Source organism: Rattus norvegicus, chromosome 10, assembly GCF_036323735.1.
Source record: "Rattus norvegicus strain BN/NHsdMcwi chromosome 10, GRCr8, whole genome shotgun sequence".
Lineage (NCBI taxonomy): Eukaryota > Metazoa > Chordata > Mammalia > Rodentia > Muridae > Rattus > Rattus norvegicus.
The window spans coordinates 69,433,811-69,460,292 of record NC_086028.1 but is presented as its reverse complement, the minus strand read 5'-3'; the positions used below and the strand labels follow the sequence as shown (position 1 = coordinate 69,460,292).

General features: G+C 46.9%; 1 protein-coding gene and 1 pseudogene across 7 annotated transcripts in view; one reads left to right on the top strand and one right to left on the bottom strand.

Moving 5' to 3' along the window:
- Positions 1-26,344, top strand: part of Dusp14 (dual specificity phosphatase 14) — a 29,915-nt gene extending 3,571 nt beyond the window's left edge. The window contains exons 1-3 of one of the 7 annotated variants that reach the window (XM_039086359.1): positions 5,922-5,938; positions 6,417-6,519; positions 25,065-26,344. In XM_039086359.1, the coding sequence (XP_038942287.1) occupies positions 25,162-25,758 (597 nt within the window). In that variant the 5' untranslated portion in view covers positions 5,922-5,938; positions 6,417-6,519; positions 25,065-25,161 and the 3' untranslated portion in view covers positions 25,759-26,344. Of the gene's footprint in view, positions 1-5,921; positions 5,939-6,416; positions 6,520-6,666; positions 6,731-7,144; positions 7,301-7,951; positions 8,033-22,061; positions 23,961-25,064 lie in introns of those variants that run through there. The other 6 variants (XM_039086361.2, NM_001079893.3, NM_001270835.2 and 3 more) reach the window with 6 other exon arrangements.
- Positions 10,316-10,776, bottom strand: Rps15a-ps2 (ribosomal protein S15a, pseudogene 2; annotated as a pseudogene).
- Positions 26,345-26,482: the final 138 nt, after the last annotated feature.

The window sequence follows — 26,482 nt, the reverse complement described above, 5'->3', positions numbered from 1 at the left end:
TGGGTGGGCTCCAGCCTCATTGAGAGACTGTCTCAAAAAAGCAAGGTGAATAGTGATTGGGGGGGACACCCCGGTCTCTTGGTGCTCCTGTGCACACATGAACTTGTACACACACTTAAGCCAACCCTTTCTTAGAACGCTGTACTGCCATCGTATTTAGCAGGCTGACAGCCAAATTCCAGCTCTTGACACGCCTAATGTTTCTCTTTGGAGGATTGTGTTGAGTGCATTCTCCCTCTGACTTTGAGTAATCCGTTCTCTCAGTGAACACCAGAAAACTATTGTGTGCTTCCTGCCCATCTCCACTCTTCATTTACGAAGTTCCTTTAAAACAACAAGCATTTCAGGAAACGAAGCAAAGATGAGTTGTCAGCACAGAAGTTAATGTGTAAGTGTCGCCTGGGCAGAAGAAGCTCCAGGAAGTCTGTTTTTGTTCTAGTCCTTTGTAATAATATTAGAAAGTTGTCAGAGTGGAATGGAAAGTTTCCAGTCTAATCATCCCCTTAAAAAAAGACTGTCAAAAGGATTGGAAACATGCAGAGAGTCTTTGATAAGTCCAGCTCCAGGGTACAAAGGGTCTTGGAGATGGGCAGACTGACTGAAAGTTTTGACAAGATGGGGTAGACAGTAAGATATCATGAGGATCCTCCATTGGAACTGGAGAGGCAGGCGCTATCGTCTCCACCTGTTTCCACCTTTGTCCCTGTCACAAGCCTCACCTTAACCAAAACAAGCTGCAGCAAATAGAGCCTATCCACCAAACCCAGCAGTCATGTATCTGCCATCCAGCCACAGCTAAGCAATGTCAGCTTCACCTGGCTTCCCACCCCGTCAAGAACATCTTTGTCTGGTTCTGGTCATGCAGAGCTGTAGATTCAGGCTGCCTGCCAGCTCTTAAGTCAAGGTATGGGTTTTAACTTCATGAACCAAAGCAAAAACAGCTTTGCAAAGTCTCCCAGGAGCGCCACCGCCCCCAACAGCTGCAGAGAAGAAGGCGTTTGTGGGAGGGAAGGGTAGCTATAGACGTCATTGCATCATCCAGATCCCAGCTGTGACCTGGCTCAGAGTTTTCCAGTTAAAAATAACCGTGGCTTAGACTTGGGAAGAAAAAAGTAAACTGTTGCATCTCCATGGAAACCGGTGGGGGTGAAGCACTGGATTTCCAGCACACATAACAAGATGGAATGGATGAAGAGGCCGGAAAAGTAGCCCTGCGATGAAAGGTGACACCCCTAATTAGCATCCAGGATATTAGCATCCAGGATGTAGTCAGACACAGCCTCAGGGCTTTGCAAGAATGATCTGTTTACAAGCGAGTATGCATCTTGGGCCTGTTGAAGCCTACTGGAGTCTCCCAGCCTTCCTGTAACAGATTTGCTAGTGTTTAGCAAAGGGGCAGATGAACAGGAGGACAATAGGTGCTATGGTACTATCCCAGAATTCTGCTGCCCTGTCACTCACAGACCTTCATGTACATATTCAACAGCTTGAGATGACACAGATGGAATTCCATAACCAGAGAGGAGCCTCCAGACTTGAGCGCTGACGTGTACACTCGTTTCTCCTTAGCAGGACCGGGTTTTTCCTCTTCTGGTGTTTTAGGAAATTATGTAAAGCATCATTAATTGTTCTAGATGTCTTTAAAGCAGTGTCTCCTGTGGGGTGTGGTGGTGCACACCTTTGCTCCCCAGGACAAGGGAGGCAGAGGCTGGCCAAAGGACAGCCAGGGCTACCTAGTGAGACCTCCCCACCCAAGAAAAGAAATGATGTCTCTTTCCATCTCTGGGATTGTCAACCACTGTAGGTAACTGTTCTTTGGGGCGATTATCTTAGTTTTTATTCCTTTTTTAAAATTTAGGTTTATTTTATTATTCTGTATGAATAAATGTTTTACATGCGTCTATGTATGTGCACTGTGTGCCTGGTGCCAGTGAAAGTCAAAAGAGGGTATCAGATCTGGAACTGGAATTATGGATGGTTGTGGGCCACCATTTGGGTTCTGGGAACTGAACCAGAGTCCTCTGCAAGAACAATGAGTGCTCTTAGCCATTGATCCATCCTCTACCCCAGCACTGGTGTTAAATAAAGAATTTATACAGCAAATTACAGGAGGAGGAATATTGTGCATTATTGGCTTTTGGCAAGTGTTTTCTTTCTTTTTTAGATTTATTTATTTATTACATATAAGTGCACTGTAGCTGTCTTCAGACACACCAGAAGAGGGCATTGGATCTCATTACAGATGGTTGTGAGCCATCATGTGGTTGCTGGGAATTGAACTCAGGACCTCTAGAAGAGCAGTCAGCGCTCTTAACCTGAGCCATCTCTCCAGCCCAAGTGTTTCCTTTATTAGGGACATTGGAAAGATTTGCACAGTAACCTGTTCACTACTATTTCTCTTGAGGCGTATTGTTTGAGTCTCAGAATTGCAGTGCTGAGGATGGTCTTGAGCTCTTGGTTACCCTGCCCCTTCCTGTCAAGTGCTAAGATGGCCAGCCTTTGCTACCATCCCCAGTTCTCTTGTTCCTTGTTTAGTAACAATATAACCTTAGATCAGATCCTTCACTTTTCAAGTCTGAAGCATGGCTGGGTTCGGCAAAGATCAAGTTGGACAAAGCACATAAGATAGCTGGCGTCTTCCCTTCCCTTGGACCCTTTGACAGTTTAGCTGTAGCCAGGCAAGAATAGGAGTAGGATACTTGTATGCATAATTCAGATCCTGTTAGAATCACTCAGGGTCACACAGAGGTGCTAAGATTTGAAAGATACAGAACAGATACTAAAGCAGATGTGAATTTGCCAAGGATGCTGTTTATTTTGGAATCCTGCATCATCACCATAGCCCTAGCATTGAGTTAAGGCCAGAGAGTAGGGACAGATTTTACGTTACCTAGTTTTTCTAGGCTTGCCATAATGTCTCCCATACTGCATACCTTAAGAAGCTACACAGTGGTATGCAGCAGGATTTCAACTGTAAAACCACAGCAAATCTCAAATAGGAAACGGCAGTGATCCAGTGGCCTAATGGAAAAGTCATTAGCCTGGGAGCTGGGCTCAAGCCCTAGAGATTACTTTGCTAGGTGTGGTAGGTGGCACACATTTTTAAACCCAGCATTTGAGAGACAGAGGCAGGAGAATCTTGAGTTCCAGGCTAGCCAGGGCTATATACTGAAACCCTATTTCAAGGGGAAAATATAAAATGGGGCTGGAGAGATGGTTCAGAGTTCAGTTCCCAGCATCCACCAGTCGGCTCACGCCTATCTGTAACTCCAGTTCCAGGGAATCCAACACCCTCATACATATACATGCATGCAAAATACCAATGCACACAAAATGAAAATAAAATAAAAATCAATTTTAAAAAAGAAAAAAACATAGGGGTTGGGGATTTAGCTCAGTGGTAGAGCGCTTGCCTAGCAAGTGCAAGGCCCTGGGTTCGGTCCCCAGCTCCGAAAAAAAAGAAAAGAAAAAAAAAAAAAACCAAAAAAAAAAAAAAAAGAAAGAAAAAAACAAAGGAAAAGCACCCCAGAATCAAAAAATCAAACTTTGTACACTGAGAGCCCTGATCACTATTGTTCTGTCTCAAGGATGACCTCAAAGCTAGGCTAATTTGTCAACCAGAGGGTGGGACATAAATAGAAAATGCAGCATTCTTTTTCATTAAAAAGGTCGTGTGTGTGTGTGTGTGTGTGTGTGTGTGTGTGTGTGTGTGTGTGCCCAAGAAGGTCAGGAGAGGGTACTAGAAGAAGGCATTGAATCCCATGTAGCTGAAATTGTAGGCAGTTGTAAGCTACCCAAGGTGGATGTCAGGACCAAACAGGAGTCTCCTCCTGGGAGAGCAGTATGCATTCTTAACTTCTGAGCCATCTCTCCAGCCCTGCAAACATTCTTCTTAGGAGACACATGGAAGTCAACATCAAGAGCAGTCACTGCCCAAGCAACTAAGAATATTCTGGGAAGAAGAAGACATCAGAGTGGAATCAGAGTAGAAGTCTTCAGCCTCTGCTCTCTGTGTCTAACCAGTATGTCCTTCTGAAGACACTGAACTGCTCCACAGTAAGTGGTTGTGGCCAGGAGGACCCAACCTTGGCTGGGCACCTACAACCTGTACTTTTGTAACTGATGGCTCCTAAAGTAATTGACATCAATAAACACATATTTATAGTCTAGAAAGTGCCAATCCATTTGCCACAGGTAACTATTTAAATTTGAAGTGGCACAGGCTTTGTGGCACAGGCCATACATCCAGGCCTGGGAAGGCAGAGGCAGGTGGACCTCTATGAATTTGAGGCTGGAGGCTAACCAGGGCCACACAATAAAACCCTGTCCAAAAGGGAAAAAGTTCCTCTGGGGTTGGCCAGAAGGCAGTTAAGAACATTGTTCAAGATGTCCTAGGTTGGACACTCAGCACCCACATGGTGCCTCACAAACACCTGTAACTACAGTTCTCGGGGATCAACTGCCCTCTCCCAGGCTCTCTGTGGGTACTGGGCACCCACATGGTGACAGACATTCCTGTAGACAAAACAGCCATACAGATTAAATGGATACATTTGAAGTTGCCAGGCTGGGGGATTGAGTTCAGTTGGCACAGTGCTTGCTGGCCATGCACAAGGACCCTAGTTCAATCACTGGTACTATAAATAAATAAATTCAAATCAACTAAAAAGGACTAACGTTAGAAAATGAGTTCCCGGTCACACAGGCTGTACATCAAGGGCTTAGAAGCCAGCAGAGGCTCTTGGAGCTCCTGTGTTCTACAGAAAAGATATTTGAGTCATCCTTTCTACTTAACCTAGATCATTAGCACACAGTGTCCATAGAAGGGTCTCTAGTCGCACAAGCTTGTCTCTCCCTTCTTAGGCAGGGTGTGACTTTTCCTGGAAGGCTTATAGCCCATAGTTCACAAAAGATGTCCTGCTCCTTGTCACCACCCAGAGCTTACTCATGCCCAAGTAATAATGTAAACAGAAATGAACCCAACAAGCAAAACTGGCTGGAGTTTTAGGCGTGTGACTGTTACCAAGCTGTGACATGACTGAAGGACTGTAGGTTCTCAACCTGTGAGCCAAGACCCTTTCACAGGGGTCCAATATCAGATAGCCTTCATATCAGATATTTACATTCTGATTCAAAACAGTAGCAAAATCACGTTTATGAAGTAGCAACACAATAACATTATGGTTGGGGGGGGCACTATAACATGAGGGACTGAATTAAAAGGTGGTGTCACTGAGGAGGTGGAGAAGCACCAATAGAGATTTTGCTATTTTTACACTAGTGTGTCAAAAGCAGGTCTGGAGGCAAATTGCTGAACTAATCAGCCAGGAAGATATCTTCCCCAAGCAGTTTGAACTCAGTGCTGGAGCCTAATCTTAGTCTACTTTTCTTCTTACATTAAAAGGTTAATTTTGTTTAATTTTAAAGCGCTGATGCTTTTTATGGCATCAAATCTCTTCAGTCTCGGCCGTTTTAGCTCTCCCTGGATTATCACTAAAATGCCTTTGGTGTTATATTTTCGTCTGGAAAACAGACAAAACTTCTAGATATTCCAGCACCCACAAAAAGACTCTGAATCTGGTTGGCCAGCGGAGATTAAAAAAGAAAGTAAATAAAACAAAAATCTCCAGGTTTTACTTGAAGATGTTAGAGGCTGTAAGAAAGTCCTGAGTGCGCCGTGCTCCTCTTCTGTCCCATTCCCCAAATCCAAGAATACTGGTTTGACTTCAGCAGTTCTGATGTCAGAGATTTGCTACAGTGAGGGGCATGGCTTGGGTGAGCACAGGACCTAGCGTCAAAGTCAGGGCTCCTGCAGTCTGACTCACTGCAGAGGCTGGAGGAAGTGTTCTTACCGCCCCTGTGTCGCCCCTCAGTTCTGCTGGCGAAAGAGAGAGCAGGGTGGAGCTAACGAAAGTCAGTTTGCATCCATTCATTTCAGGTGAGGAGACCTATTGGGGGGGGGCACCCTCTGGAGTTGAGAGCAAATAAACTTCAAGGGATCCACAAGTCAGCTGCGTTGTACCAAGAGGTGTGGGTGGGTGGGTACTGTCAACCTGTCAATGGTTTAGGGGTCTTTTAACTCCTTTGGAGTTTCCCAGTTACTGGAACTGCCCTCACCTGTCAATCAAAATCCGCCCAGCATCTGATGGAAGAATTACTTAGGGCGTGGTGGTGTACGCCTTTAATCTCAGCACTAAGGAGTTAAAGGCAGAGGCAGGCGGATCTCTGTGAGTTCAAGGCCAACCTGGTCTACGTCGTGAGACCTTGTCTGAACAAACAAGCAAAAAAGTCATTTTGCTTTCCACTTTGGGTCAGCACCCCGGGCCGTCTAGCCCGGAGGAGGAGGCGGGGGTGGCTAGCTGAGAGGTGGTGATTAGTCAGTGGCTGCTCACACCCTTTATACTGTCTTCTTCCAGCAGTTGCTTCTCTGCAATTGGACGGATCCTTCGAACGCTAGCTCAGAAGCTGGGCCGGAGGACAACGCCGCAGCGAGGAGCAGGGGTTTGCGAGTACGTCCAGGTGAGTGGGAATCCGGGCCAGGGCGACCGGCCGGCGCCGCAGCGCGCACGCGCGGCGCCCGGAACACACGCGCGTCCCCGCCGCGGGCCCGCGCTCGGAAGAGGGCGGCGGCGCGCAGGGAGCGGGAGGCGCGCGAGACCGGCGGGCAGAAGCCGCGAGCCACGCAACAGCACGGACCCGAGAGCCACGGCCGCCGCAACCGGGACGCTCGGTACGGGATGCGGGGGAACGCCTGGGGGCCCGGGCCCGCGCGACCCTCGGCTCTGCAAACTTTGTGCGGGTGCCCTGCGACCTCGGGGCGCGGGGCTGGAGAGGCTGGGATCCCCCGAACCCAGGCTGGCAGTCGTCAGTATGCACCCCGCGACCGGCCCCCGCCAGTCCCTGGAAACACTTTGCTTTCTGCGATGCAAGTACTCTACTTGTGCGTCTCTCCTCGGTGTTAGATTGGTGTGCACTGTGCTCACACATGACTCTTATTTCTTCTAAGTATCCTTGCTCTGGAGCGAAGTTGAATTGTGCTGGGCTTGGGGTAGGGGAGGGAGCCGGGTGGTGTAGCCGCCTTAGGATTGTATAACTATCTTGTATTGAAGTGGATGTTGCCAGTGGCACCGGCTAATGTTATGGTAACTGGACATCTCAGAGGCAAGAGAAGGCGGGGTGGTTTACCAGTAGTCTCCCGGTCTAATAATACTAAAAACAACACCTCGTACTTTCCACTCAGGAGAGCCCCATGGCATTTGGTTTATGTTCTCTGGTTAGCTCTCAGTGGAGTTTCTAAGAGGTAGGTGCAGAGCTGTGCTTTCCCTTTTGTAGATGTAAAAACGGGGGCGACGATTCAGATTCTTAACTGACTTTAATGAAATGTGGACCAAGAGTTTTAATGCAGTTTCCTGCAATTCTTGTCCAAAGGACCAACTTTGAAGTTTAATTAATGAGATATCAGAACATCCTTCCTGAGGGCAGTGAAAGGTCAGAGAGGCTAAGGGTCAGTGGTCTGCAGCTGCAGGCCTCAGCTCAGTGATGGGTCCCTCGGACGGACGGGATGCAACTCTTTGGGTGCTGTATGCATTCTTTGCAAAGTTGTGTGTGTTTAGGGTTGCAATTTGCTGTCGTGTTTTGTGGACTCACAAGGACACTTAGTCTCGCTTTCCTTGAGAAACAGAGGAATGAGGCACCCCCGGAATGAGGCACCCCCCCAGGAATGAGGCACCACCTCTTCCTTTACCAGAGGCACCTTAAGAATTCACATGAGGTCAGAAGAGGGCCGAGAATTCCCGGGAGGAGGGAGGAAGGAGCCCTGCACAGGCGGCTTGACACATGGGCCCCACTCCTGCCTCCAGCTCTGACTCACCTTCTGACGCTTGGGGGAGGAGAATAGCTGCTTGGTATTTTTGGCTTTCCCCCATAAAACGGGAGACAGTTGGCTTCATTCGAGTCTTCTCAGCATCCTTTTCGAGCGCAGCGCCACTGAGCTTAGTTCTCCTCGGAAACCTTTGATACTGGCTGACTGCAGGTATGCATTCTGTGAGATCCCTTAATAGATCCGCATACAGATTTGCTGCTGAAGGTTCTAAGTCTAGGAAATCCTTCAAGACTTTGGGATTAAAATTAGGGTTAAAAGAGACCTTTTAATTAGGTGTTTTCCTTTGCATGAAGAATTTCTCTCTTTCTTTCTTTCTCTCTCTCTCTCTTCCTTTCTTTCTTTTAACAAGATGGATTAAAAGTATTTTCCCAGCATCACAAAGGGTTTGGCTAATTCCGTATGAAAAATTAGAACTTTACAGATCAGGTCATTGTCTTCCTTTAATCTTCTAAAGAATGGCTGTGTGGCTTTCTGTTGGTTTGTATCTCGTAGACCCTTCCCAGCATTTTAATACAGATGTGTATTTGCATAAGTGATTTGTTAACAAAATCATTTTAAAGTCGACTAGTTTTATAGCAATTTGGTTTCTGTCTAGAACAGGCAGCATGCTTTTTAAGTACAACCGATTGTAAGATTATGTTAACTCTGACAGCACCTTAGTATTTCTCTGAGCAACAGGCAAAATGATCTCGAAAACAACTTGAAAATAATTGAATCATTATGATGCGTGGTTTTACTCCCAGGTGCAAAATGGAAACTTTCCTATCAATGCCTAACCATGCAGGACCAAAAGCAGATTGCCTTTGCTCAGAGAAGACACAAGAGGGAGTGGAAGTCAGGAGAGTTGCTAAAGCAACGATGGCCTGGGTATAAACTTACAGACCTGGCATTTAAGGTGGTAGCTTCATTATTTATGAGAGCTTCACTGGAGCAACACAACAGAAAAGAAAGCATCAATGGAGGAGGGTGTCACAGCTCAAATCCGACGGGGACAGGAAAAGGGTTCATCTGACAGTTCATGTCAGCAGCGTATGACTTTGGATAGCAGACATTTATTAGGTAGTTTTGCTGTTCTAAAGGCATTCGGCTGAGTGCTGAGGTAGAGGGGTCATGACCTTAGCTGCTGCTGAGCTTACACCAGCTGAGTAATAGTGACATTTGGAGAGGAGATGCTCTTCCTGGGAGCAGAGAGTGTTTTTGGTAGTCGATGATGTATTTACTTAACCTTAAACGTGGCTTTTCAAGATAAAGGAATAAACTGAATAGGGAACTTGATGAGTTAGAGAAAAATATAAGGGTAACCACAGCCAAGAAGCAGACTCCAGCTTCCTTACTCCAGCTTCCTTTCTCCCGCCCCACCCCCACTCCTTTTTTAGGACAGCCGATTACCGCACTGACTTTAATGGAAGTAATCTCCCTTGGCTACGGTTTACCTCCTAAGACAGCCAGGCGGCCTCTAAAGAGCACAACGTTCTTTCACCTTTATGCAACATTCTTTTAGGGCTTGTTTTTGTTTGTTTGTTTGGGACAGGGTTTCAATATGTAGCCCTTGCTGTCCCGAAATTTGCTCTGTAGACCAGGCTGGCCTCAAACCCACTGAGATCTGCCTGCCTCTGCCTCCGAGCTGCTGGGATTATAGGTGTTTGCCACATCAGCAGGCTTAGATTTTTCTTTTCATTGGCACTCTACATATACAAATATAAGAACTAATATGTGAACATATAAATACTTGTGTAAGTTCATGCACTATTTTTTTTTTTATGTGTATGGTGTTTTCAGCTGCATGTTTGTCTTTGTACTGTATCTGTGCCCAGTGCCCAGGGAGGCCAGAAGGAGGTGTCAGATCCCAGAGACTAGAGTTAAAGACAGTTGTAAGCTGCCATGTGAGGGCTGGGAATTGAACCTAGGACCTCTGAAATAGCCGCCAGTGTTCTTAGCCGCTGAGCCATCTCTCCAGCCCCTGCACTATGATTTTTAATGATTCATCTATATTGTCATCTGAGATTGTAGTTGGTTCATTTTGGGATAAACATTACCAGTCAATGTCAAGTGTTGACGAACATTCTGAGTTGTTCGTAGCCTTGGGCAATTATGAATAGTCCTGGGTCAGGAGTGATGCTCTTTCTAAAGAGGGTGTCTCAATTTACATTCCTCCAAGGGTGTCCACCTTGAAGTCTTAGGTCATTGGGTTTGCTTTTTAACCACAGCAGGCTTGGATGTTTAAGTGAATACGTGTCACAGGGTCGCGGGTTAGTCTGGTCCTGTTGTAAAAAGCACAGATGTTTTTGTGTGAGTGGTGGTTCTGTCTGCATGTATGTTTGAACACCACATGCAGAAGGCATTGGATCCTCTGGAATAGAAATTGCAGACAGTTGTGAGCCAGCAGGTGGGTGCTGGGAATTGAACCAGGGTCCTCTAGAAGAGCAGCTAGTGTTCTTTTTTTTTTTTTTTTTCAGTCCACAAAGGCGTTTTATTTATGCTTTACATTTAAAAAAAGAATCCCAGGATTTTCCCTCCTGTATGTTTTCGTCTTGCCTCTTCATGGTCCATGATGCCAGCCGAGGTTATCAGCACAATGAAACCAAACTGCCGTGATGGGAGCAGATTGTTCTGCCACTTCTCTAGGTCTTTGAGTTGAACATCAAATCTAGGGCTTATAACTCCACACTTGTTCAGCCTTCCTGTGAGGTTCACAACGATCTTCCCAGCTCTGTGATCACCAATGATCTCGAATTCACCAATGTAGCCATGCTTCATCATCACAGTTAGGAACCGTGACTTTGGAACACGGCCTGATGAGGACCTGGCGTTTGCCCCCCTTCTCCGCATTGTTGATGCTCTTGAGAGCATCTGCCAGAAAGAACATTCATTCGCACCATGGTGACGGTGAGAGAAGATGGCAGAAAGAGGCAGCTAGTGTTTTTTTTTTTTTTTTTTTTTTTTGGTTCTTTTTTTCCGGAGCTGGGGACCGAACCCAGGGCCTTGCGCTTCCTAGGCAAGCGCTCTACCACTGAGCTAAATCCCCAACCCCGCAGCTAGTGTTCTTAACTACTGATCCATCTCTCCAATTCCACTAATGTGTTTCTTTTTGCTCTTGCTAAGTTTTGTGGTTTGAGCCAGGTGGGTCTCACACTTTAATTCTAACAATTGGGAGGCAGAGGCCAGCCTGCTATAGAGTGAGTTCCAGGACAGCCAGAAATAAAGTTTCTGTCCTAGAAAAAAACAAAACAGCCCAGACTGTGGTGGTTGGCACTTGTCTTTAATCTCATCACCCTGGAGTCAGAGGCAGGCAGATTTTTTGAGTTTGAGGCCAGACTGGTCTATAGAGCAAGGTTCAGGACAGCTAGAGGGCTATATAACCTGTCTTGACAAAACAAAACGAGACAAACAAAAAGTTCTGTGGTTTGGGTTGACAAACACCAGAAACAGTTTTCCCACTGTACTTAGTTGAGAAATACTCAACAGACTCTTTACTGAATTTATTTCACAGTTTGTAGTTACAGAAAATTTACCTGTGCAAAATGAGGTTCTAAAAATAGAAGTCTTTGAAGGCCTTGAGTGACTCCTAGTCCTGGTGAATGCTTGCTTTGTGCCCAGTCCTAAAGGTGGAACTCAAGTCTGTGAGGTGGGAGTCAACTCAGACCCAACCTTGGTAAAGAACCCTAGGGACAAGGACGGACACACTTGTGTGTGCAAGTTCCTGTGAGGCACAAAACACAGCTGTGCACAGTGCCTGTGATACAGGAAGAGATGACAACGTTGTCAGTGGAAGCTTTGCTCTCACTCTTCTTGTAAATAAAAGGAGAGGGAACTTGGAGGATATCCACACAGAGATGCCCCACGCTCCCTAGCACTCTTGGTTAGGCTTTTGGATTTGGATTTGTGTGGGGATGAGGAAGGGGAGAGACGAAGTCATCGCAAGACATTGACTAAATCCCAGTCCGCATTGAGTGCCTGTTAAACGCTCTCTCTGTCCTGAGAGCATGGGTTCTGAGGCCTCCCAGGAGACCCTCACAGCCAGAGGGTGATGAAAAAGTTCAGAGCACGTGGAAGCCATGGATCCTTTTTATTTCTTCTAGAAGGCAGCTTAGAAAACTGGATGGCACTGTGCTTTCAGCTTTTACTTACATATGCCACAAAAACCCTTTAAAGTTTAAAATGTATTTACCTTTTATTGTATGTGCATTCGTGTTTCGCCTGCACGTGTGTCTATGTGATCTTGGAGTTACAAACATGTGTGAGCTGCCATGTGGGTGAAGGGATTTGAATCCAGCTCCCTCGGAAGCGTATGCAGTACCCCTAACAGCTGAACCATCCCTCCAGCCCCCACAAATACTATTTTTTTGCTTGTAAAATTATTTTGTTCATTTCAGATCTGGCTTTCAAGAAAAGATAGAATGGGATTAAAAGGTCCTGTGAAGAGAAAGCCCTTTAACCCCTTGACCTTGCAGCTACTGCCAGTCACTGACTTGTTAGTAAGGCCTGCTCAGCCCCTCTGGGTGCATCGGTGGTGACTCTGACAAGAGAGCACTTCCTGTCCAGTTTATCAGCTGTTAACCCCTCCTTCCCTCCTGTATTCTCCGGAGGAGGAAAGGGCCCTTTTGAAATCCGTGCCCAGTCAGGTCCTTGATGGGTGGCCTACGGCAGTTTTTTTAATTGTTTCTTTTATTTAGTTTTGAGTTTACATCATTGAAGTTGTTTGGTTTTGTTGTTGTTGTTGTTGTTGTTGTTGTTGTTGTTTTGTTTGTTTGTTTGTTTTTTCATGAAGAATTCAGCCAGGTAGGGTGTCCCATTCCTGTATTGCTGGCACTTGGATGGTGGAGGCTGGAGGATCCCCTGATGAACAGAAAACTTAAGGCCAGCCTGGGATCAGGAGACCCCGTCTCAGAAAACCAAAAGCTCTATAAAGTCTTTCCTTCTCCTTTACTGACACAAGTGTGTGCTGTGTATTCCACTGACTCCTTCCACTCTGTTACTGCTCGCACGTGCGCATGTGTCTCATGACAGTCTGTAGCCCCAGGTCCAGGTAATATGATGCCCTCTTCTGGCCTCCTCAGTACCGGTACACACATACCACATGCATAAAGGCGTAGGCAAAACAGCACGCCCCCACACACATAAAACGACTTCTAAAAATTAAGACAGAGAAATGGGAAATTGTTTGTCAATACTCTTAATTAATTTGGCATAAATTCCACACGTGCGCACACCCCACACACAAACTGTCAGGTATATGATACATCCTTTGTGGGAGAAGGGTCAAGCTTGCTGTTGAAGTTCTTAGGATTCTGATCTGGTCCAATTGCACATCGAAGGGTAAGCTGACCAAGGAGCGATTGCTAACTCTGGAGGGCCTTCCTGTGTACTTAATTCTAATTTATGAACCCCTTTGTCTTCCTTAAAGTAATACTGTGGCCTTTCAAGGACTGACTGATATCTTGGCCCATACCTTCATTTTTCTGGTCCAGCTTCTCAGGGGACAGTCATTTTTCAAAATTCCTCAGCTTCTCAGCCTTCTGTGCTTTCTCACTGGACTTTTTGGGAGTTTTTTAAATGATTGGTTGGCTGTGGTTGGGCCAAATCCGTCAGTGCCCCGCTGGTGACAGGAGGACCTGGTCCCAGAGGGGTCACTCATGCTCTCTGTAGAGGCTGGGAAAGCCTGTGCACCTCCATCTCTCTGACTGCTCATCTGGGAACCCTGGCCATGATGGTGAGCTTCCTGGCCTTCTGCAGGCTCCAGTGGGCAAAGCGCTCCTGAGGCTGAGTGAGGCAAGTGAGGAGTGGCATCTCCCATGCTAGAATGTGGATATTGCCTGTCTGGCCTCCTGTGATCTGTAGGATTCCAGCTGTATTTGTTGGGTGAGCATATGCATTTCTGCATTTCTGTCAAACGTGTGGAGCACTGGGACAACCTGGGGAGTAGGAAGGGGCAGTAACAAAAGGAAGCTGGAAATGAGGCTCTTGAGAGGCAGTAATGGGTACTGGCAAGGTGGGTCAGCAGACAGAGGTGTGTGCCGCCAAGGCTGACACAATTTGGGTTTGATCCCAGGGCCCTAAGTGGTGGAAAGAGAACCAGCCCCCAACCTCCATATATGTGCCATGGCAAGTGTGTATACCGAGACATATGTACAAGTGTGTATACACAATACACAAAGTGCAATTTAAAAATAAGGCAATGATGACGACGTACCTTAAATGGATTAGAGAAAGAAGCATGTTAGTCTGGCCAATGAGACTCCATCTGCCGTGATTTGGATGTGTTCCCCTGAGGCTTGGTTTTCAGTGTGGCTGGGATGGGAGGGCGGAACTGCCTTGTGGGGCCTGCCACAAGGTAATTAGGTCACTGGGGCATCACAGCCAGATTAGTGATTGGTGCTATGTTAGAGTGGGCTCTGAGGAGGGTATCGTCCTTTTCCCGGTCTCTGGCTTTGTTGTAGCTTTCCATGTCTCCCACCTTGCTGCCATCCGCTCTCTGTTATGATGCAGCTGGAGATGGGAAAGATGAAGCTGGGTGGCTGTGGCCTCAAACATCGGGCTCCGTGAGACCCACACAGGAGGGGGATCACTGGGATACGACCCAAGGCTCCTTCCTAGGTTCTGCCCTGAGATACATATTCAGTCCTGGTCCGCCCATTGCACCAGCCCCCTGTATTTTATTACAGCAGTAGGAAATGCACTACTGTTTCTCCTTAAGGAACAGTGGAGTTCTCAGCACTGCTGGCGGATTTTACTGTGCTTTAATCTTGTGCCCGCATCGCTACAGTACCTGTTATTTGCCTTCCCGTTTGAGTCTCCGTGCTTGGCTCTTTCCCATTATTCGGTTGTTTTCAGATGTGTGTCATCATGCATCATTTCTTCACGATGATCAAATTCTGACAGTCCTTTATTTTGGAACGAGGTCTAATGTAGCCCAGGCTGTCCTCACGTTCACTGTGTAGTCCAGGCCTTCAACTGCTCCTGCCTCATCTCCCGCTATTATACATATGGCCCCACTCTGTGCTTCCTAGAGAAAGCATGTACCTTTAAGGATCTCTTCATCAATTCCTGTAGACCAAGAACGCAGATGGACTTGGTGTAGCGGGGATAACTTGTTTGCTTCATGATGGCTAGGTCCTCAGTGGGCAATAAAAGTCAGGTGACATGGGCCTGGGGCTAGGCCCATGCTCAGATATGTTACATAGTCATTGATCAGCTGGGGCTTTCCCCAGCTGTTGGTTGGACCACCCACGTAGAGCCTGATAGGGCGGTTGGACTAGTTTAGGCATAGCACCTGATGCCTAAGCCAATCCCAGAAGAGCTGGCTAGAGCCTCACCTTGGAAACCTCATTTCCGTTAAATTCTTTTTGCTGTTCTCTTGTTTGTTTGTTTTTGATTTTTGTTTTTTGGTTGAGGCCTTCACAAACCTAGGTTTCCAGGGAAATCAGCCCCACCCTGGGAGAAGTATCAATATCACATCCTTCCTTAATAATAAACACTGCTAGGTGAGAGTTACACATAAAACTTAAATTCTACATCAGGCACAGCGGTGCGTATCTGTAAGTCCAACTACTTGGGAGGGGGAGGCAAGAGGATCATGGGTTCAAAGCCATCATAGGCTACAATAGATCTTGTCCCAAAGTTTAAAAGGAGAAAGATTCCAGCTGGGTCTGGTGGTTTAGATCTGTAATCCTGGCAGAATTGCAAGTTCAAGAACTGTCTTGATTGCAAAATCAGCTCAAGGTCAGCCTGAACTACTTAGACCACATCTCTTATAAACAAAGGGCTGAGGAATCAGCTCAGTGGTAGAGAGCTCACCTGTGTGCTGCTTGCTTCCCAGGAACCCCCCACCCCCCCAAAAAAATTCCAGGTTACCCCCTAATTACCTAGTATGATGTTTATTCCTGGTCGTCAACTTGATTAAATCTGGAATGAACTACAACCCGGGAATGGAGGGCACACCCAGGATCCAGATCTTGAGGCTAGAAAATAGGTTTCCAAGCTGGATCTTCACATGGAGATCTTGAATAGTGGCCATGATAAGCTTAGGCCCAGGCATGGCAGTACACATCTGAGGCAAGCAGATCTCTTGAGTTCAAGGTCAGCCTGGGACAAAGTAAGTTTTAGATCCAGGCATGGTGGTACACACCTGCTAGAAACCTACATAAGGACATTGGAAGAAGGAAGTCTCTGACTGCTGGAAGTCACGTACTTGCTAGCCCATCTGTTAGAGCCCACTTCTACAGAAGCCCAGCTGAAACAGCCAGCCTCATGGGACTGAGCAACTACTGGATTCTTGGACTTCCCACGCACAACTGCCCACTGTTGGGTTAGTTGGACGACAGCCTGTGAGTCATTATGATAAATTCCCTTAATAGAGACATTCCATGAGTTCCATAACTCTAGAGAACCCTGACTGACAACCAGGTTATCCCATGGTACCTGAATGAATGCACCGTTCATTTTACATAGTTTTTTGCAGCCTTTTCTCCTTGCTCATTTTATTCGAGTATATATAGAACCATTTTTTGCTTTTTGAATTGGTCTCATTCTTTAACCCAGGTTGGCCTGGAACTCAGCAGTCTTCCTGGCCTGGTCTCCTGAGTCCTGGGATTACAGGAATGAGTTACTATGCCTGGCCTAGAGCCAAACATCTTCAGATTTGTATATCACTATTGACTTCTCAAATTTTTCTTTTCTTTTCTTTTTTTTTTCCGGAGCTGGGGACCGAACCCAGGGCCTTGTGCTTGCTAGGCAAGCACTCTACCACTGAGCTAAATCCCCAACCCGACTTCTCAAATTTTTATTATTTTTATTTTATGTACACTAGTTTTGCCTGCATATATGTCTGTGTAAGGATGTCGGATCCCTTGGAACTGGAGTTACAGACTGTTGTGAGCTGTCAGGTGGGTTCTGGGAATTGAACCTGGGTCCTCTGGAAAAGCAGCCAGTGTATTCTTAGCCTCTGAGCCATCTCTCCAGCCCCTGTTTTGGCTTTTTAGTTCCCATCAAATGGAGTGGCCATCTCTTCCGTGAGATGTGTTCTGTTGCATTTAGCTTCTGTCATTCACTGGGTTTAGATGATCCAGAGGAGTCGAGGGTAGTCAGCTGGTCTGCACTGTCCAGGCAGTTGCTTGGCAGCTGCATCCCGCCCAGGGATTGCGAGGCTGAGCCGGGTGGAACTGCGTAAAGTGTTCCGCTTTTTCTGGGTTTTGTTTTCTAAGATGATATCTCATTTTGTAGTCAAGTCCTCAGTGCTCACTAGCCTAGGCTGGCCTCAAACCCACAGCAATCTTCCTGCCTCAGCTCCTCACGTTATGGAATTATGGTTGTCTTTAGTTTTGTCTGTACAGTGTGTATTTTTATCATCCAAAAACATTGTTGTATCATTCCGTTCATCCGGTGGCAAAAGCAAATGGCCCCCACCTCCTACTGCAGACAGTCAAGCTGTCACACTCAATCCACTCACTTTACAATTAAGCAACTTGGGAGTATATTTTACTTCATTTTCATTTTATTTCAACATGAATATTATACTATAAGTTAGAATTTTATTCTTAATGTTCTGTCAAGTGGTTCCTTAATGAAAGATTATTGAAAGTGTTACGATTTTTAGTTTGAGTTTATGCTGAGTGTGGTGGCTTACGCTTGTAATCTAAGTACCTGAGAGGTGGACATAATACGGTCAGGAGTTCCCGGTCAACCTCAGCTACAAAATGAGCTAAGGTCTAACCTGGGCTACTTGATCTTGTTTCAAAAACAGTGACTGTCAACTTTTCAGTGATCAGCATTTGTGATTTAATAGTGAAAATAAATCGGAAAAGTAACATTTATCACAGTGTAGGTTAAAATGCTGGGGTCTTTTCTCTTAAAGAACCAGCTAGATGCTTAGCAAAGAGGTGGATGAAATGTGACTGCATGGCTTTTTGAGTATAAAAAAGTAAGTTTAGGGGCTGGAGAGGTGGCTCGGGTTAAGTGCCTTTTGCTTTTGCAGAGGCCATATCCAGTACAAAGGTCATATCCCGGCTCCCCCATCAAGTGGCTCACAGATACCTTTTCTGGCCTCTGTGAGCACCTGTCAACCACACAGACAAATCTCACTATATATATTATTCATCTATCTATCTATCTATCTATCTATCTATCTATCTATCTATCTATCTATCTGTGGTATATATCATATATGGTATATGTATATGTATATCCTCCTTGCTCTGGCATGTACTTTGACCATAAAGCTATGAATAATGCATTTTGTTTATTTAAATTTTTAATTGATTACATTTTAATTAATTTCAATTAATTACATTTCACCTTTCCCTGTCCTCCAGCCCCTCCTATGTTCTATCCCCCTCAAATTGATAGCCTCTTTATTATTACACATATATGGACTGATATATACATACGATGTGCTGAGTCCATTTTTGTTTGGCGCTTATCTGGCTTCAGGGCTGATCACTTTGTACTGGATTACCAGTCGAGACTCATCCCTGGAAGAGATTCCTTCTCTCATTGGTCGGTCGGTCACTACCTTCCTGAAGGTTTTTGTCTAGGGGTGGAGTCAGCCCTGTGGAAGACTCTCCCTTCCTCATTAGCATGGCTATGATATTGTCGTTGTTCAGGTAACAATTTGTTTATGTAGTCATTTCTTTTTTTCCCATGAAATAGCCAGCTTTATTTAGAGCATCAGACAATTTATATCCCAAGGGTAAAACAAGGGCCTGTGAACCAAGTTCACTTGAGTTCAAGATGCATAAAATCACAAGGACAAGTCTTGCCTGGACATAAGTAAGGTCATTTGTGGAAGGTTCACATGACTCAAGCTATATACATTTTTTGATTAATAAAAGAAAGATGATGGGTGTCTGTCTTAGAGTTTCTGTTGCTGTGAAGAGACACAACGACCAAGGCAATTCTTATGAAAGACATTAATTGGGGCTGGTTTACAGATTTAGGGGTTCAGTCCATTAGCATGGCAGGAAGCATGCAGCATGTGGGTAGGCATGTGCTGGAGAGCTGACCGCTCTATATTCTGTTCTAGAGGCATCAAATTACGAAGCCATTTCTAAGAGGCGGCAACACAGCAGGCTTCCTGGTCCTCCGGCTCTTAGAACTTTTCTGCCCTGTCTTCTGTGACATTCCCTGAGCCATAGATGCAGGAACTGTGATGTAAATGTATCCACTGGGGCTGGGCTCCCCACAACCCACTGAACTCTGCACTGTGCCCCAGTGTGGTTTCCTGTGTTGGTGTCCATTCACTGTCAGTGAGGGGAGGTAGCCACACTTGTCTGTGGGTCAAGGGTAGGTTTAGAATGTAGTAATGCCGGTGTAGCAGAAGGTAGTAGTAGATTACTTTCTAAGGCCCATGACCTCACTAGCCCTGAGAAGCTGGCTGGGTTTCCAGTACCAGGCACGACTTCTGTCCCGGGGAAGGCTTTGAGACCAATTAGACAGCTGTTGATTGCTACCAGCATGTGAGTGCCACCTCTGTCTCATAGCGCTTGGTCATTACTGTCATAGCTGGGCAGGACTGATAACTGCTCCCCTCCCTTAGCAGCATCTGGATGCTAGGCTGCATAAGGAGGCTTCCAGGTTAGATCTAGCTCAGTATCTGAGTCCTGTGTTCTAATGTGTGTTGTCTTAAGCAACAGGGGCTTAACTTCAACCTCTCAGAGCCAGCTAAGGCAGCAGCAAGAGGCTGTGTATTTCTGAGTCATTTAGACACCAACCGCCTAAAGGCCTTGTGATTGGTACTGGTTTTGTAGTCTGTGGTTCTTGTGGGGAACTTTATCAGCTCAAAAGACGTAGTTTCAGCAATACGTGTGTGTGTGTGTGTGTGTGTGTGTGTGTGTGTATTGTGTATAAAATGTTTCTGCCCCTCACCCCTCAATGTCTTTCCATTCCCCTCTACATGTGCACCCGTATCCTACAATTCCCTTTCAATGTCCCTATCCACCCCCATGGTCTTAGCTAGGAATATTTTCTCAGCCACTTTGCTGTTTTCTCTAGTCCTCCTGCACCTCTGTGGCCAGTTGGCCACTTCCTGCATTTTCGACAAGAGAAAAGACACACACAGATAGGACTTACACCTTTAACTGCTGAGGCTAGTGGCTGCTGGCATTACAGAGGAAGAAGAGCTTTGGTGACACTCCCGGTGGATGTTCTGAACAGGCCAGGACTTCCAGACATTCTCAGCCACATTGGCACTGATCCGGGTGTAGATTACCAGTGTGTAACCACAGGACAAATCTTACATCCCAGAATTATGCAAAGGCAGCTGTTACTAGTTAGTACAAGGCTACAGCCCGGTGAGAAGTTGACACTAAACTTTGTTACTAGTTAGTGATACTTATTATTCAGAGGCCAGCACCTCAGTAGATCAGCCTGTCCTGGACTGGCTGCCCTCCTTCCGCGGCTGTCCGAGTGATGTATTATAGGCGTGCACTGTCCCTGGCATCTCTGACGTCCTACACTGATGTTTTGCTTTGAGACAGTGTCTTACGTAGTCCAGGCTGGTCTTGACCTTAACAGACCTTTGTCTACCTATGCCTCAACGTGCTGGAACACCTGGTTTTAGAAAGCCTCCCCCTCCCCCAGAGCACCGCTCCCAGCCTTCTGTGTTCAGTCTGCTTCTGTGCCTTTGGTGTCTCGTTCTCTTGGTCAGGAACCATGTTTCCCGCCAAGCAAACGAAGCAGCACAGCGGCTTGGGAAGGCTGCTGTGGACATGACGGTGTGTGGTAAATGCTCTCACAGGCCAGTGTGCAGCAGTGGGGGACCTGCTTACTCAGCCCTGGGGCAGTCTTTGATCCATGTGCATACACGGGCCAGACTCTTAGCAGACTTCTTGTCTCCCAGCACATACCTGCTCATGATGCAATACCCGTGGGTTTTTATATTCTCTACAGTGAGGCCTTGCCATTAGAGCTGGGTCAAACTAGGCTGCTTATGCCCATCCCATGGACTTGATGGTGTCCCTGTGCATTGAGGAAGGTTCTGTGCCCTGGAGCATTTGCTGGCTGTGGCAGTCCTCTGTTCACTAGCTGACAAGCAAAAGTCCATCTGGGCTCAGGCTTGTCTGTCACTGTTTAAAGGGGTTTGCCCTGATTGCTGTTGCCAGGACACCATGACAAAGGCAGTAAGGACACAGCTCCCCACACAGTCTCACAGTGCACGGGGCAGAGCTACAGGCTGCTTTCCTGGTTTTATTTCCCTTCTTTGAGTTGCAGTGCCCTCACCCTACCCAAACTTGTGTTTTCCAGTCTGTAAGGGGCAAGGAGCTTGTGCAGTACCTGCCCGCCGAGTACTTGTGGCAGAAGGTGTTTTTCTAAACCTTGTAGCCAGCGCTGGCATTTGGAGCAGGTTTGCTGGCGCAGGACCAAGCAGTGGCAGCAGGAACAGCATCGTGTCTGCCTTGCTTGGATTCTGCCTGGAGGACGCACAATCTGTCCTCTCTGTCCACGATGAGCACATGAGCAGTAACAGGCAAAGCTGGGCCTCCAGCCTGGGCAACCAGTTTCAGAGGGCCAGTGGCCTCCTGGGTGGCAGGATTGTTTGGGAGACAACCGGCTGAGTCAGTCCCTCCTAACTATGCAACAAGATGGCCACGTGGGAATTTGAGTGGAGAGTCCTCAGCTCTTTGAGTTTTGCATTTATTACCTCTGTGGTTTTGTTCTTTAAGATAGAGGCTTCTGCCAGGGAGGACCGCAAGCTGCTGGCCAGCACACCTTTTAGGTCCAACACACACACGTCCTTATATCCCCACTTCTGTCTTCTCAGACGGCTTACACCTGTAGTCCTCTGTGGACCTGTCATGGGCCAGCTCTCCGATCTGGAGCACCTCAACCTTGGTGCAGGGTGCAGTATGTGTGGGGCTATTCCTAGATGATATCACACAGCATCTACTGCTTCAGTGGTTCTGACTGTCCCTAGCCAACATCAGCAAAACCTAGAAAATGCAAGTTCTCCAATCCTAATCCAGAACCACAGAAAGTGAGGCCCAGTGTTATGAGTCCCATCATACCTCCAGAGGATTCTGATAGGAAAGTCTGCATTGTGGCAGAACTAAACCTAGATTTGGGTATAGTATAAGGTCTCATGTAACCCAGGCTAGCCCTGGACTTGCTATATAGCTGGGGATGATCTTCAACCTCCACCTCTCAAGTGCTGGGATTACAGGCATGAGCCACTTATGTGTAGCAAGACTGCGCAGTGGCCAGAAGAGGTTTGTGAGCTGTCTTGTGGGTGCTGGGACTGCACCCCACTCCCCTGCGAGCTCTTAACTGCTGAACTGCTTGTCTGGTGTCTATGGTAGTGGTGTTTTACTTTTATTTGCTGGGTGAGGCACACCACAGCTTGTGTCGGAGGTCTGCCCTCCCCCATGTGGGCTCTGGGGATGGAGCTCAGGTCCTCAGGCCCAGTGGAAAGCATCTTTGCCCGCTAAACCATCTTTCCAGCCCCAGAAAGTGGTTTTACTTTTGCTGGGATGGATGAGGGAAGTCGCATCCCAGGCAAACACTCCAGCATAGAAGTAAACCCCAGCCCTCATCTTCCTTTTAAACTATTTTATTCTATTCTTTTTATTGGTTTGCTGTGAGGACAAGGACTCATCGAGTAGCCCAGGCTGTACTGAATTTATGATATTCTGCCCTAGCTTCCCTCCTGGTGCCTGTGTTATGGATTTGCCTCATCGTACCCAGCTTTCTAAACTGTCTGAAAGTCTTAAACCTACCTGTCATGTAACCATCTTTACTCCTTGGTGGTTAATTAAGGGGGGGCATTTTCTCACACAAAATCTGCCTCTGATTGGTAATGGCTTTACTCACAACAGCAAACTTCCAGGGCCCAGGCTGTACAAAGTTTGAACAATCCAGTATCTCTCAGTAGGTGAGCGGATATCACATGCTGTATATGTACTGTTCAGTAATAAAAACGGAGTTATGCCCTGGATCATTAATCTTGTTGCTGTGATCAAAGAAGCCAGATATCCCCAGATTTGCAGAACTCTTGCAGATAGCTTCAAAGCTAAGTATGGGGACACACGTGTGTAATTCCAGCACTCAGGAGCCTATGGCAGGAGGACTGAGTTTGAGGTCAGCCTAGGCTACATAGGTAGTTCAAGGCTAACACCTCAAGAAATAAAAGGTGTGGGGGGGTGTTATAAAGGAATGTGATACTGAGTGGGAGGCCTAGGCATCTTATTTTGAGGTCCTGTGTCTGGTGTGTTTATATCAAAACTATGACACTGGGTAGTTATGTCAGTTTACATGTTATTTACATGCAAGCACAGCTGTAACCAAATGTGTAGGTGATGCTCATCTGGGTGACTGGGGATCTTTGTGGAAGGGAAGCCCTTTCAGGAGATCATATTGGTGTCTGTCAGGCTACATAATAATGGACAAAGGCTAAAACAGGGAAGAGAATGAACTTTGGGCTTGCTCTCAATAGCATCGCCTGGTGTCGTTGCTGGTCCTATGCTGTCCCATGCTCCTAACCCCACACCATGGGGTTAAGCTCATCTACCCCAGGTCATAGCTCATCACATCCCTGCTGTCTCTTGCTTTTCTGTTCTTCCTGCAGTGACTCAGGCCCAGTTCCTTGTACTCCTGGGGGGCAGCAGGAGCCAAGAGGAGGCTGTGGCCCCATCTCACAGGCCTCTGCTGTGCCTCCAATGTGTCATGTAGTGTGGTCCTTGAGTTCCCTTTGTCTTTGTCATTGCCAAAGCTGTACCTAGTGCTTGCAGACTACGGGCTTACGTCTCTGAGACCCAGTTGCTATCTTCTACTGGCACATTCTTAGGTCACTGGAAATGTTCTGAAGAGTCACCCCAAATTTGATTTAGCAACAAGAACCCAGGAATGGCATGGGGTTTCCTGACTGGCTACCTCCTTGCCTCTTTGTCTTCCTGCAGATCTGATTTGTATTCACTGTAACTAGCACTGTTCCCAAGACCCTCTGGATCCAGACTAAGGGCATCCTTAGCACTCGAGTAGCCATTGTATTCCCTATGGCTGAGCACTCTGGTTTCCTGTGACATCAGAGAGGTGCTGTGTACACAAGTGCCAGGACATACAAACTACGAAACAAGTTGGCAGTAAGAGATGGGTATGTCTGAAATCTCAGGAAACCAATAATTACAATAATTACTTTTCCTTCTTGAGACATTGTCTCACCCAGTAGCCCAGGCTGGCCTGGGACTCAAATCCTCTGACTATGACTTGCTACCATGCCCAGCTCAATAATTTCCTCTTCCGTGGTTACAAATATACACCAATATTTTATAGTAAGCATTTACTAATAAGAACATAGATTTCAGATACTGAACTAATTAATGTTAATTCCAGCACATTCCTGATCCAGTAGAATTCACTTGGGAGCTTAGAAGTGGCAGAGGGAGGGTAAGGTTATCACTTATTGTACCAGGGTCAGCTCAGATAAAGATACTTGTTGCCAAGCCTCATGCCCTGAGTTCAGTCCCTGAAACCCATATGGTGGAAGGAGAGAACTCCCATGAGTGTCCCCTCACCCCTAGGCCCTTGCATACATACACACAGACACACACCACACGGTAAATACATACAAAGATGTATTTTTAAACATCGAGGAGCACACACGACGTGGCTTCCTTTTGCTGGTGTCCAGTTTGGTTTCATCATTCTGTAATGCAGTTTACTGACTACCTTGCCCGATGTGACATCACTCCATACCCTCGAGAGATCCCGATGCCTAGAGTCAGGTTTAGGGAAAGACCGGGGTGAGAAGCCACTCCATGGCTCTGAGGACTACCGTTGCTTTGGCTTTCTGGGCAGGGACCGTAACTCAGTACCTGGAGACTTGTATAGCCAGTGTGAGTCTGGGTTCCATCCCAACCCAAAGACTGAGGAAAGCCCCTCCCTTCAGCAGGGCTCCGCCAGATGGCTCTTTGGGGACCAGTCAGGCATGTTTTCTCCCAACTTTTTCTAAAAATAGGATGACTATTTTCACTGAAGGGATTTAAAAAAGACGCTTAGTTTCATATTGATTTTACGTTTTGGCATTGCAGGCTGCATCTCCTAATGGTCAATAGAAAATGATTTATATACTTCCTGCAACCCATGCACTCTGCCTCACTTCCTAATGCTTCCCCTTCCCCCAAAGCCCTGGAGGACAGGTGGCTGTGCTGGATGAGTGCCATGTAAAGATCTGACAGTTGTTACCTGTCTCTTGCAGGAAGGAGGCTGCAGCCTTGGATTCCTTGGTGGAGGACGGACTCCACTGCTCTCTGGCCTTGCCCCCTGATGATGATAGTGTGACCACTGGCATCTTCATGAGCTCCAGAGGTCACAGCACGCTCCCACGGACTCTCATGGCTCCTCGGATGATTTCCGAGGGAGACATAGGAGGCATTGCTCAGATCACCTCCTCTCTCTTCTTGGGCAGAGCCAGTGTGGCCTCCAACCGGCACCTCCTCCAGGCCCGGGGCATCACCTGCGTCGTCAATGCGACCATCGAGATCCCCAACTTCAACTGGCCCCAGTTTGAGTATGTTAAAGTGCCTCTGGCTGACATCCCTCATGCCCCCATTAGACTGTACTTTGACACTGTGGCTGACAAGATCCACAGTGTAAGCAAGAAGCATGGGGCTACCTTGGTGCACTGTGCTGCGGGCGTGAGCCGCTCGGCCACCCTCTGCATTGCCTACCTGATGAAGTTCCACAATTTGTGCCTGTTGGAGGCATACAACTGGGTGAAAGCCCGGAGGCCTGTCATCAGGCCCAACCTGGGCTTCTGGAGGCAGCTGATAGACTATGAGAGCCAGCTCTTTGGGAAGTCTTCAGTTAAGATGGTACAGACACCCTATGGCATCATTCCAGACGTTTATGAGAAGGAGTCCCGACACCTGATGCCTTATTGGGGGATTTAGTGTTGCCACAGCTGGCATCCACAGCCCCTGAGCAGTACCAGCATCTGCCACACACCATCTGTTCCCCTCTTCCTCTCTCTGGTTCTCCCGAGAGTGTTTCTACACTGGGTGTTCGGGTTTAAGAGATGCGGAGGGGAAATGCATACGTTGCTAGTGACGTTTTTTTAAAACTAGCATTTTGAAATAGTGAACATGGAAATCTTTAACTGGCCTTTACTCGTTTGTAACAACTGGAACAGTGTAGGACACTGTTCTTGCTTTCACTCTGGCTCCTGCCTTTTTGGGGCCTTAGCCGGTGCAGGGGGAGCTCACTGCAAACATCGGTTTTGGCCCTGATTAACCCTCTGGAGACCAGCTTTGCTGAGGACTGCAGGCTGGACAGACGTTTAGGGAAGATCAAGGCCAGCTCAGTCCCTGCAGGATTAGCCTGGTCCTTTTCCTCTGTTATTTGATTCTATAAGTTAAGTTCACCATTGTTGTTTAGTTGATTAAGTGGTTATGATAAAATCTGTTGCAAAGACCCTCTTGAAATCAGTGTGCCCTGGGATCACATTAGCATTATTTTTAATAAACTTGCTTCACATAAGCCTTTACTAATCATTTCAGGCGTGTGCGTGCATGCGCACGCATGTGCTCATGTGTGTCAGAGGAAGAAAGATGCTCTCCAGTCCCTGTTCAACTGTGGTTCTTAGGACCATCATGGTTGCTACTTAAAATAGAAACC